Raw genomic sequence first — 12053 nt, 5'->3', positions numbered from 1 at the left:
GGGGGGGGGGGACACAGAGGTATTGTGAGGATGGGAGATCTTATTAATGTAGGAAGCCAGCAGTCTCAACATATTTCGTTATCTGGTGCACTCCCGCATCCAGCGATGAAAAAGGTGGGCACTGAAAGGACAGCAAAGGCAGCCTTAGACGGTATCAAATGTTGCTTCTCCAGATAATTTTATTTTTGTACCCCCATTCTTCAGCCAAAAGCGGCTCACAGAAAACAATCGCACAACGAACTCTCATTTCGAAGCATTCCTTGGGGAGAGGATTCTCCGTTGCGCGGGATTCATGCCCGATGGGACGGAGGCCGCTTCCTTCCCGTCCTCCACTTGACGGTCTCAGCCTCCTCTTCTATTAACTTCTTATTTCTTTTCTCCCAGTAGCAAACATAACGTATCCTCCTCCCTTTCTGACCGACTCATTAAGTTGTTACCCATTTAAAGCTATGTCGAGAGACTAAGTCCCGTTGAACAGCACAGGGCTTACTTCTGAGCAACCACGGCCAGGATCGCGCTAAACAAATACTTCTGCTTCAGGTTATCATGGGCCGCGCCACCTACCAGCCGCCTGCGCACCTGGAATCCGCCCCTTTCGCGCCGCCCGCTGCAGACCTCCAGAACGCTGACAGCACAATTGGGCTCGAGAACACCCACTGCCGCGTGATCCATTCCTTTTCAACCGCTGTGACATTCCATAGAGCCGAGGGATTGGATTAATTGAGCACACGTCCGCCTCTGAGGAACAGAGATTGGCTGGAAAGCCGTCACTCCCATCCTTTGAGGCACCCGATTTGTCAAACCGGCCGGCAGCCTTAAATCTTACACAATTGGCTCTTTCACCTTGGACCCTTCGACAGCGGCTGTGCGATTGGAGAGGACGTGCCCGCCCTCGCTTTTGGCGTTGGGGATTGGTAGACGGCTCTCTCCGCCTCTGGTGAAGGTGAAAGTCTCCTCCAGGCAGAGACTGAGACGCGCCAGCCTCGGCAAAGTCCTGCAATGGCCCCCGGCGTAGATTCCGTGTTTGCCACCGTCCCACAGGCCGTGCCAGTAGCCGTCTTCCAGCTCACGGCGGATTTCCGCGCCGACGTCGACCCTCGCAAGGTCAACCTGGGAGTAGGAGGTACGAGAACCGGAGTGGTGAATCCGACGGTGTAGGGGGTGGAAAATGCGTGTCCGGGCTGTTTTTTTGACATTCACGGTGTACCTGGGGATCAGTTCATGTTCACCCTACATGCTCAGACAACATATGTATATAGTGAGTCATTCTCACAATTCCTCCCTCCCCTTGGTGCGAGCATATCAGTGGTCTTGATCTGGATTTTTGTCAGGGCACTGGCTCCTGATTACAAAATCCAAACGCACATTCACAGAAACATTTGCGCATCTTGAATGGATGCATTAAGTATTGTGAGGCGTGAGCTTATGCTTGAGAGGTGAAAGGCTTAATTCGATACCATGGGGAGGATGGTGCCCTTTTTTGGTGTAGATTGGCTACTCTTAATTGTCAGCATGTAGGTGTCTCCTTTTTGATACAGCCTTTGGAAAAATGGCTGGAGCATTGCTGTCAGGAGCATCTGGGCTGCTATCCAGGTTCAGCTTGAGCTACCCTGATAACCTTGGGCAGACCATTGCCTGTGCCTGGAAGAAATTTGAAAGGGACTCTGCCCTGGTGCTAAGAAGCATTGTTCAAGCTTGCTGACACCCATGCAGCCTCTTTGCTCTTTGCCCCTGAATCTAGTTGATTGTTTCTTCTTGGATCACTGCAGCTTTATCAAGGCTTAATATCTGTCTGCTCATGGCTTGCCTGTTACAGGCAAACTTTTCTGCTTGTTCTTGTGCTGGAGTTCTCTGGGGTTTTTGTTTTTTGTTGTTTGTCATCTCTCCTGTACATGGAGCAGAGCACGTGCTCAGTTATGAGATGCTCAAGGTATGAATTTTGGCAGCTGTCAAAATTGTCCCCTTTTTGACTTCAGGTGTTGCTGGCCTTGGCACCTTGGCATTCAGCCCTTGGCACCTCTGAGATGCCAAACATGCTGGACACAGGGAACGTCCAGACTGACACAGTTGATAACCTGTACGCATGAAGTGCTTGAGTCTGAATAGCTGGACAAAGGGATTGTGGGAATAATGCAGTAGTGGGCATTGGAGACTAATGTGACAACAGATGTTCCACTGTAAAGTCTTGAAGTAGGAATTGGAAACCTAGAAGGAAACAGGCAGAGCAGAGAAACATATGTGCAGTAAGTACTGTGTCTTCCCTACTCCCTTACAGCTTATCGCACAGATGAGGGGCAGCCTTGGGTCTTGCCAGTGGTCCGGAAAGTGGAGCAGATGATTGCCAAAGACACCAGTTTAAATCATGAGTATCTTCCAATCCTGGGCTTGCCAGAGTTCCGCGCCAATTCCTCAAGAATTGCCTTAGGAGAGGACAGTCCAGCCATCAAGGAGAACAGGGTGAGCCTGGCAATGAGAAAATCCTTGTTCTTAAACTGGTAGGGGCTGGTGAAAGGAACTGGGAGTGTTCTGCCAGTTGTTGTTTAGATAAAGGGTTTGTGTGTGTGTGTGTGTGTGTGGCTTCCTGTTCGCGTTGTGCTGTGGCAATATCCGAAATTGTAGACTGAATGCTGATGGACAAACACAGGCAACAGGTCTCTGATATCTTTAAAGGGAGTAGCTCTCACCCAGGTGAAAGGGCAGTGGAAATAGGGATGGAAGATGGGGAAAGGCGGGGCTGTGTAGTACCGGTATCACTGCCATACCAGGTAGCACTGCTCACCGGTAGAATCTCTGAGGCTTGGGGAATTTGGGTACCGTCCAGTGCAAGACAAAAAGAGGTGTTACAGGAAGATTGGAGACTTGCTGAGGTGCTCAGAATTCCTATTGGGAAAAAGTATCACTCTTCTGATGAAAACTTCTTCTCCCCTTTTTTTCAGGTGGGGGGTGTCCAGTCTTTAGGAGGTACAGGGGCCCTGCGTATTGGAGCAGAATTCTTGAGACGCTGGTATAATGGAAACAACAACACAGCAACCCCTATCTACATTTCTTCTCCTTCCTGGGGTGAGCATTGAAGCCTGGCTGGCATCTTTGCTATGGTGTGGAGCAGGGAGAGGGAAGGCAGGCAACTGAATACACTAAAGTGGTTGAATATTCCTGCCATATGAGGCCCTGAATGGCTTGAGCCTTGGCTCTGTGACAAATGCTTCTCTCTCCCCCTACAGAGAACCATAACTCTGTCTTCACGGATGCTGGCTTCAAGGACATCCGAACCTACCGTTATTGGGATGGTGCCAAGAGGGGGCTGGACATCCAGGGATTCCTGGAAGACTTGGAAGTAGGTCAAGTTGCCCTACATCTTGGATGTAACCTGGGAAGAGACTGGAGTAAGAATCCAAGGATTAGGATTAGGTTGGCCTGGGAATTTGTGGCTACGTGTAGTTACTTCTGTCAAGCATGGCTTTATGCAGCAGAGGGCTGAAGTAATTGGATTGGAAGATCTGATTCATACTTGGTTAGCCAGATGCTTCTTTGCTGGCTTTGAGCTCTGTCTGATTACTTACAGTATCCCAGGTGCATTTAAAACTACCAGTTGCCTGACATGGCTCTATAGCCTGAGTTCCAGGCAAGCAAACCCTGGAGAAAAATAATAATCCACATGTGCGTGTGACATCAATAATGGTCAGAAAATCACATCCACAAAAGAGCCAGTTTAGTGTAGTGGTTAAGTGCGTGGACTCTAATCTGGGAGAACTGGGTTTGATTCCCCACTCCTCCACTTGCACCTGGCTGGATGACCTTGGGCAAGCCATAACTCTGGCACAGCTGTTCTTGAAAAAGAGCAGTTTCTGTCAAGAGCTCTCTCAGCCCCACTTACCTCACAGGGTGTCTGTAGTGGGGAGGGGAAGGGAAAGGAGTTTGTCAGCTGCTGTGGGACACCTTTGGGCATTGAAGGGCGGGGTATAAATCCAATCTCTTCTCTTCTCTTCTTCTTCATCTGAATGTGGACAAAAGCAGCTTTGGTGTGCTTCTGGTTGCATTGCTTGCTAGACTTCCCTCATGAAATGGTATGCTTTTTGGATCCCCTGTAGACCTGATTTCCCATCCAGAATAGTATTCTCCAGTATGGTTGGTTTAGCAAAGATTTGCCATGTGTAATATGGGAGATTCTTCTTACCTATTCGTGCTTCCAGTGTCCTTTATCCCCCCTGGACAGCTACTTTCTAAAGGCAGGGGACTTTTCATAGCAGCCTCCTGAATGGAGCTGCAGTCAGAAGTGGAAATCTGGAGACCCCTGCTGCATTGTAGACACACTTTGGAATGTGTATGGTCCTTCTGGACTGTAGCCCACACCAGTGTTTGAGTGTATGCACATAGGAAGCTGCCCTATACAGAGTTAGACGGCAGGTCCACCTAGCTCAGTGCTGTCTAGTCTGACTAGCAGTAGCTCTGTGAGGTGTTGGACAGTAGAATGCCTGTCACAGCACGTCTTTAATTAGAGGGCTTTTTGCATGCAACACATGTATTCTCTCCTCTCGCTTAACAGAACCAGGGTTTGGAAGCGGGAGTGGCTCTTCCTCTTGTGAGATTTACCCTCCTTTACACAGTATATTCCTCACATACTTCAGAATGTTAACAACTCTTCACTATCTGCCAATTTCTGGTAGAAATCCTTCTGGCAATTCCTGACCTATTCCTCTCAACTTCCATTTTTATGTAGGCTAGGATACTTTACTTCAGCATTCGGTATGGTTGATTGTGAACTAAATGATATATGAGTAAAATCAATTACATAGAACATTTCTTCCAAATGGAGAGATTTGGAGTCCACTGAATCTGACAAGACATACACTTTGAATGATTTTTGTATTAAAGATTCTCTGTGCCCTTAGAGATTGTATAGATCTGTTCAAATAGCTTCACTTACAGTTTTGGTCCTGTTTGCTTACCATGCCAGCCCACAGTTTAGTTTTTTGCTAGAATATTCACAGCATGCAGCCATATGCGCATTATAATCCTGTCAGTATGGTTCAGGTGTGAGCAGCGAGCACCTTGGACATGACACAGAGTCCGTTTAATTTCACTCTCTTTCCCCTTTCTGCCTTCCAGAAGGCCCCAGAGTTCTCCATCTTCATCCTCCATGCCTGTGCACATAATCCCACAGGCACGGACCCCACCCAGGAGCAGTGGAAACAAATTGCTGCTGTTATGAAGGTATTTGCTCACTTAATGCAGCCAAAGGGCAACAGGACTGTGTATGCTTAGTATTGAAAGGCTAAATTTTGTGACCAGTAAGTCGTCTTCAACTGTGGCTGCTTCCACACCAAGGATTTCCCACATTTCAGCCACCAAACTGGTGCTTTTAAAAAATGTTTCCATTTTAAAAAATGTTTGTGCACAGACCGTTAACAGTCCTTTCAAAAAGATGTATGAATTGTATAATGATATATTTTTGCAACGTAGAATTAAGTTTGTGGGAACGTTCCCAAGTGGATTATAAAGATAGGACAATAGATAACATTAGAAAGCAATCCAGTTTGGGCATATTGTAGGTCATCCTTGATAAATTAGTTTAAATGTTATTCTTTCCTTTGTTATGATGTTTTGTATAAACTTGTATTATGGGAATTAAAAGCAAAATAAAACATTAAAACAAAAACAGTCCTTTCAAAAATAAAAAAACTGCTTTATTTAAATGTTTCTTTAAAAATAAGGTATTCTCTGGGCAGGATACTAATGGCAGGAGCAGTTTCTTGTGTCTGAGGGGGAAACAGCGTGATTTCAGGACTGCATGAAGAACTCGTCATTTGCTCATTTGTTGATGACACCAAGGGGACATTTCCTGGCAATGATCAGCATAACAGAAGAGGAATTCCTGCCTTTGAGAGGGGATCCTCAGAGGGTCTGCAAATATGAGGATTTTTTAAAGGTTGTTAAAGGGATTGCATCATTCCTCTCTGGCATTATTTATGCTCAGTTTATTTAAAAAGATGAGAATCACCCACAGCTGAGCCTGTCTTTTAGGGAGGGGCTCATTGCACGTGTCTGCAAATACATGGAGGGTTTTTTTTTAAAGTATTATTTCCATGCAGCTCTGGGTTACCTATGCTCCTCCAAATTAAAAAAAACAATTAAAAGAGTGGGCAAAGAATCCTGAGGGTCATGTGATTATGGGTGGGGGGGCTTCAATGAACATCAGGTGTGAAAGAAAAGACACCGCTAATGATAGAAAACAGATGACCGTGGGCTGTCTGGAATCTCCATTGCAAGGGCAATCTCACACAGAATCACATCAGCAACCAGACTACCATGGAAAATTACTCTGGTGTGGAAGCAGCCTTATCAACATCTTCTCAACAGATGATACAGTGGAAGACAACTTGCATATTTTGTAAAATATATTTCTTCAAGCTATGGATCTGCAAGTCGTCTTGGTGGCAAGGGAAGAAATATGTGGGCACCAGCATATAAGTAAATATTTCTAGGGATGGTATGCAATGAAGCTACATTCATGGAAAGCTAAGTGGCTCTCAAACAATTCCTTTCTTGCAGCGCCGGTTCCTGTTCCCATTCTTTGACTCTGCCTATCAAGGTTTTGCCTCTGGTAGTTTGGATAAAGATGCCTGGGCTGTGCGTTTCTTTGTTTCTGAAGGCTTCGAACTCTTCTGCGCACAATCCTTCTCCAAAAACTTTGGGCTCTACAGTAAGTGTCTTATATAGGGAAGGGACATGGAAGGGACTTCCTTCTTGAGGTGAGCCAGAGGTACAGCAGGAGAGCACTTATGTAGGGCTTCAGGCTTATGGTCATCCTCTTTCTCCTGCCTCTCCTCAGACGAACGGGTAGGAAACCTGACGGTTGTGGCAAAGGATGCAGATAATGTGCAGCGTACCCTGTCCCAGATGGAAAAGATAGTCCGTACAACATGGTCTAATCCTCCATCGCAGGGTGCCCGCATTGTGGCTACTACACTCACTTCCCCAGAGCTGTTCACTGAATGGTAAGGACCATTAAGACAGGAGGCGGGTACTGATCTTTGTTTCATGGGGGGCACAGGGTATGGACAAAGCTGGCATGGGGCCTAGCTTAAACTTTTTCTGTGACAGGAAAGGAAATGTGAAGACAATGGCAGATCGGGTCTTGCTGATGCGAGCAGAACTGAGGTCTCGGCTTGAGGCCCTGGGCACTCCAGGCACTTGGAAGCACATCACAGAGCAGATTGGCATGTTCAGCTTCACTGGGCTCAACAGTAAGTACGCAGCTGGGTGGCAGAGGGGGAGAGAAAAGAGGTATCGAACAGTAAGGGTTTGGTTAGCAGAAGGATGCTCTAGGCCTAGGGAGCCAAACAGTCTTCCTTCTAGCTCTGCTTTGGTGAAAAGTGCCTCACCCCAATTTGACATTCGTATCCAGCTTCCCTACAGTGAGAGACGTCAACTCTAGACTTCTGCTTCACTTGCATAAGGCTGATGACAATCTCTCTGAAATGCTGGCTGCTCATATTGAGGGCTAAGCTGGCAAATCTTAGCAAAGGCTGTCTTGGGTTGCAGGTGACAGTTGGGAGGGAACCTGATATTTCCCCACCTCTTCTTCCTTCAGCTAAGCAAGTCCAGTACCTGATCAAGGAAAAGCACATCTACCTAATGGCCAGTGGCCGCATCAACATGTGTGGCTTGACCACCAAGAACTTGGACTACGTTGCTAGCTCCATCCACGAAGCAGTCACCAAGATCCAGTAAGGCTGCAGCCAAATATTATGTGCGTGTGTGTGTAACTTTCTCCTCTGTTTTACACTAAAAAGAATTACCCAGGAGCAGCCACTGGAAGATGCGAGTATCAGAGTGTAAGGAGGAGTGAGGGTCGAGTGGAAAATAGATATTGCACTCTCTGCTTAAACCTACAACTTTCTGAGGCTGGCCTTGGTTTAAAAAACAAACCCAAACTCCAAAACAGCAGAGTAAAGCTACATACAACTGCATGTAACATCTAGTTTAGCCCCAAAACACATAAGCAACCATATCCCTCCACTTTGTACAGTATATTTGCTCCCTGAGTTCACCTTCTTCATTGCGGGAACTCAGAAAATACTGTAATATGATCAGGAACAGGTCTCTGGCCTTTATTTGTGTAGGAGACAGATTGCATTCAGTGCATGTGAGCTGTCCATCTGCACATATTGTATTCATGGCTATTATTAAGTCTGGATGACCAGCACATGGCTTCTTCCACCTATCTTTTCTGTATTATGTCCCTTTGCACTTTATGTAACCAACCCTGCTGCGGCAAAACAGCAGTGTTTGTGGAAACAGATACCAAAATGGGTGTTCTGTTACTGGCGGCATTGATTGTTTCAGGGAGCAAGGCTGGAGCTGGTTCCCATTTTCCAGTCTTGCATGAGCAAAGAATGTAACCGTAACTGTACCTTTTCTGTTAGTACAATAAACAGTTAAACAGTCTCCATTTTCATCGTTTGTTGGCTGACATGAGATGGGGCTAGGTTGGGCTGAGGTGAACAGAGCCAGTTGTGTGAAGCAGCCTCATAGCGCTCTGTGGGCCCTCATTTGGAGCACATATAACTGTATCTCAGCTCGTTCTTGAGGTCTAAAGGTGGGAAGTGGAGCCCCTCACAAGTGTCTTAACAGGGTTGGGTGGGTGTGCCAGAAACAGCCATTTCCTTGCTAAGCCATATTCATGCCAGGCCCAACTGCAGTGCCTGAGGCCAGACAAATGCTCCCTGTGTTCCTTTTGAGGCTGATAAAAATGAAAGACAGTAAAAGGCCTTTTAGATACATTTGTCAGTTATCAAGAATAGCTCTGCTGCAGGCAAGGCCTCCGCTTAAAAGCATAGCTGTGGAAAAGGTGCTTACAGATCAGGTTTCCATCTCAAAAGAGCTGTATTGAGAGCAGCTGAGACTTCCATGGGCAAGACTTCTCGCTTAAAAATAGAACACTGCTCTGACTCTTTTGATCTTGAAGGCCTCGGTTCTCCTTCACGGGCTTTCTGCAGTCCTAGAAGACACTGTGCCTTCCCAGCCAAAGGCACACTACCTGCTGGAGGTAGTTGGTGTAGGTCAAAGCAGGCCCCAGGAGAAACCTCTGTCTCTGCTACACTTAAGAAGAGTCAAGGCAAGATGGCTATGTTTGGCAGAAGTGCCTCATACCACCAATAGAGCAGGTTCTTGAACACTAACAAAAACACCTAAGGTTGAGACAGCACTGCTTTCCAGTCTCATACTGAAATGGCTTCTTTCCTTCTGCAAGGCTAGATAATTCTAGCCCCAAATCCTGGGATGCAGAAAAATGGGGAAATCTATTTAAACATTTCCACACAGCCCTTTTGGGCTGCTTACTTCCAACAAAAGGCCTGGCTAACATCATGGTACAGATGTACTTTTCTTTCCTCCTCCCCAATATGCACGTTCAACATTGTAGAAAGAAGAGATGGACAGACTTAATGTAAAACAAATATATTTTATTTCTCCCTTGTAGATGTTTGACTTCAAAACTCCCTCTTCGTTCTGAATTGAGCTGGAAGGCAGGGCTCTGTTTGGAGCCGCACTCCCATGTTTGTTTGATTCCGTGCTCACAGATGAAGGGTGATCAGTGTATTGGTCTGTGAGACAAGCTGCAGACCCAAAGCCAGCTGGTTCCAGGCAACAATAGGTCTCAGACATGTCTGGATGATGCTTGTATGTAGATGACTACAGAGGGAGTGGAAGGTGCAATGCTGTTGCTGCACATACATGCATGGGACAGGGTCCAGTGTGCAGGACCATGCATAAGGAGGGGTAGGTACTTCCAGCTAGGACTGTGTGCCCGTTCTCCTTGGGCATTACCATGCTGGAAGTAATCTGTGATGGTGAGGTTTAAGCTACCCACAGGGTCCCACCACGGCTCTGCTGTTTTCCTTTTTCCACCTTTTGCCAAGCCCTGATGCTCAGCTCCTTAAGTTCTGGATCCACCTCTCAAGCTTGGCCCTCAAACATCCACCATCTGAATCGCAAGCCCTGGAGGCGGGACAGATATGATGTGGGAGAGGAGCAAGTGCCATCACACGCACACATGAACCTTGTCAGTTAGTTGTCATGCTGCAGACCTGTGAAGAAAAAGCAGCTGTTCAGAATGGTGCCGCTGTAGAGAGGGCCTCGTGCAGCCCATAGGTGTACAGAATAATAGGATGCCAGATGCCCACCTGAACAGCATTTTAGGGCCTTTCTTTACTATCACAAAAAGTTTCTTAAATGCATTCTGTTCATAATGCAATACTTTCAGAAACCCGATATCCCCCCTGCACCCATGGTAAAGGGGGAATAAAATAGGCTGCTATTTGCCCCCTTCAAATAAAGCTGGATGATCCTCTAAAATCAATTTCGTACAGCAGGAAAATGCAAAACTATGGTTGAAATTTTTAAGCAGCATAGTAGGTTTCATAAAATGAGGAAGGGTAACAGTCCTGAGAACAGCCTTGCTGTCTTTGACCCAAGGGCCGTCTAGTATACTGTTTTCACAACCAAACCTCCACAAAGAGCACGAAGGCAACAGCCACACCCCACTGTTGCCTACCAGCAGCTACCGTTCAGAAGGCCACTGCCTCTGAACATGGAAACTTCATCTGGTCCTGCTGTTTTTCTTCATACATGCATGCACACATCTACGTGCTTCCAGGATTTGGGATTGCATAGCAAAAAGCCCCTGAAGAAATGGAAAATCCTGCAGATTAAAAATACACAAAATGTGTGTATGCATGCATGTGTTCTTAGGCCAGAGCTGGATGCATAGCTGAGGAGGGGATGTGTTGCCCTGCAAGGCGCTACTGCACTCTTATGAACTCATAAGTGATAAAAACCTGGACTTTGCTAGTTCTGTGCAAAAGGGACTGAACTGTAAGGTGACTCCAAGTCATGCCAGTTATAGGCACACGCCCCAAAGAAGGAAGCCTTCCTGTAAGATGATGTGCCTATGGTTCCTGTATGTTACCTACTCTCTTACCTGCAGTAAGGTGGACCAGTTCCCTAGCCACGTGTAGCACTGAAAGCCAGACAGTTGCCATGCCAGGACAGAAGACCAAAGACAAAGAACTCAAACTCCATGAAGAGTTCTCTTCCTTGCACGCAGGCAACATTCTCTTCCCCCACCTAGTCTCTCACCTAGCTGAAGCTACAGCCATAAAACAATCAGGGGTTATCAATAACAAGGGCTCTGGCCGCCATGAGTCATAACCCCTTCAGGTGCCACTGCCCAGACCAGTTTTTACTAGATCTCAACATTGTCCACCCCCTTAGACCCTTCCCCTTGAACTCAGTACCAATCAGCATGCTTTTGGGGATGGACCAGCAGGAGGTGTGCCAAAGGTGGCCAAGCTTAGCCCACCCCTCAAGCCCCCTACCCCCCCCCCCATCCCCCCCCCCGGGCCCCCCCCCCCCAACTTACCCTAAACCCACAACTCTTGGTTTGCGCAGCCAGTCTCTCCACATGTCGCTGCCGGCTCAGGACACGACCCCATTTCCCCATAGTCTCCTTTGTTTTTCCTAAGGATCGATCCATCCCGTCAAGGACAGGTAAAGTACTGCCCCTCAACTATCATCCTGCTAATGCGAATGTGCTATCCTCTTCTCTCTAATATTCCTAGATCTGTGTAATTGTGAGTGTGTTTGAATTATTGTATGATTGTGAAACATCTTCAGTAAATGAAACCATTTTATACTGAAGCCAGCCTTTGAGTCTATTTCTGGTGCGTCTGGAAGAAGCGGGACCCCTGTATACATAGGTGCTTGCTCCCTTATTTGCCTATTGCCTTGCATGATATAATTCCCCATAGTTATTAATAATTCGTGGCAATTTGGCTAACAGATGGGCTGCTGGGAAAATGACGAAGTGCATCACTAACCTGTGGGAGGCTCAAGGCCACTCATGTGATGAGTGGTGTGAAGTTGGAAGTATCATCAGAACTCTTTTCACTCTCTGCTGATGGCTTTCTTCTCCTCCCGCCTGCAACACCAAGTGGTTCACAGTCAGTGCTGAGGAAGTGAACTCTGTATCCTCCCACTTCAGTCTTTCTTCT

The 12053-nt window shown here is 46.9% G+C and overlaps 2 protein-coding genes across 2 annotated transcripts in view; one reads left to right on the top strand and one right to left on the bottom strand.

Annotated features, from left to right (window-relative positions):
• The first annotated feature begins 921 nt into the window (after positions 1-921).
• Positions 922-8443, top strand: GOT1 (glutamic-oxaloacetic transaminase 1, soluble). The gene is made up of 9 exons (XM_015423998.1): positions 922-1123; positions 2276-2457; positions 2937-3060; positions 3222-3334; positions 5107-5211; positions 6550-6700; positions 6830-6995; positions 7102-7244; positions 7592-8443. The coding sequence occupies exons 1-9, from the start codon at positions 1000-1002 to the stop codon at positions 7729-7731; spliced, it is 1248 nt and encodes a 415-aa protein (XP_015279484.1). The 5' UTR covers positions 922-999; the 3' UTR covers positions 7732-8443.
• A 1580-nt stretch (positions 8444-10023) lies between these two features.
• Positions 10024-12053, bottom strand: part of CNNM1 (cyclin and CBS domain divalent metal cation transport mediator 1) — a 20386-nt gene continuing 18356 nt past the window's right edge. The window contains exons 12-13 of the mRNA XM_015423994.1: positions 11880-11980; positions 10024-10088 (exon numbers count right to left, since the gene is read on the bottom strand). Of these exons, the coding sequence (XP_015279480.1) occupies positions 11901-11980 (80 nt within the window). The 3' untranslated portion in view covers positions 10024-10088; positions 11880-11900. The remainder of the gene's footprint in view (positions 10089-11879; positions 11981-12053) is intronic.

This window comes from Gekko japonicus, unplaced genomic scaffold, assembly GCF_001447785.1.
Source record: "Gekko japonicus isolate JY-2015 unplaced genomic scaffold, Gekko_japonicus_V1.1 scaffold442, whole genome shotgun sequence".
Taxonomy (NCBI): Eukaryota; Metazoa; Chordata; class Lepidosauria; order Squamata; family Gekkonidae; genus Gekko; species Gekko japonicus.
The sequence above is the reverse complement of the archived record's forward strand: the minus strand, read 5'-3'. Positions and strand labels throughout refer to the sequence as shown.

Bases quoted from the DNA above. Each gene is read 5' to 3' on its own strand.
- GOT1 (XM_015423998.1), top strand. From the start codon at position 1,000: ATGGCCCCCGGCGTAGATTCCGTGTTTGCCACCGTCCCACAGGCCGTG. The intron at 2,458-2,936 runs GTGAGCCTGGCA...CCTTTTTTTCAG, and splicing joins CAGCCATCAAGGAGAACAGG to GTGGGGGGTGTCCAGTCTTT. The intron at 6,701-6,829 runs GTAAGTGTCTTA...GCCTCTCCTCAG, and splicing joins CAAAAACTTTGGGCTCTACA to ACGAACGGGTAGGAAACCTG.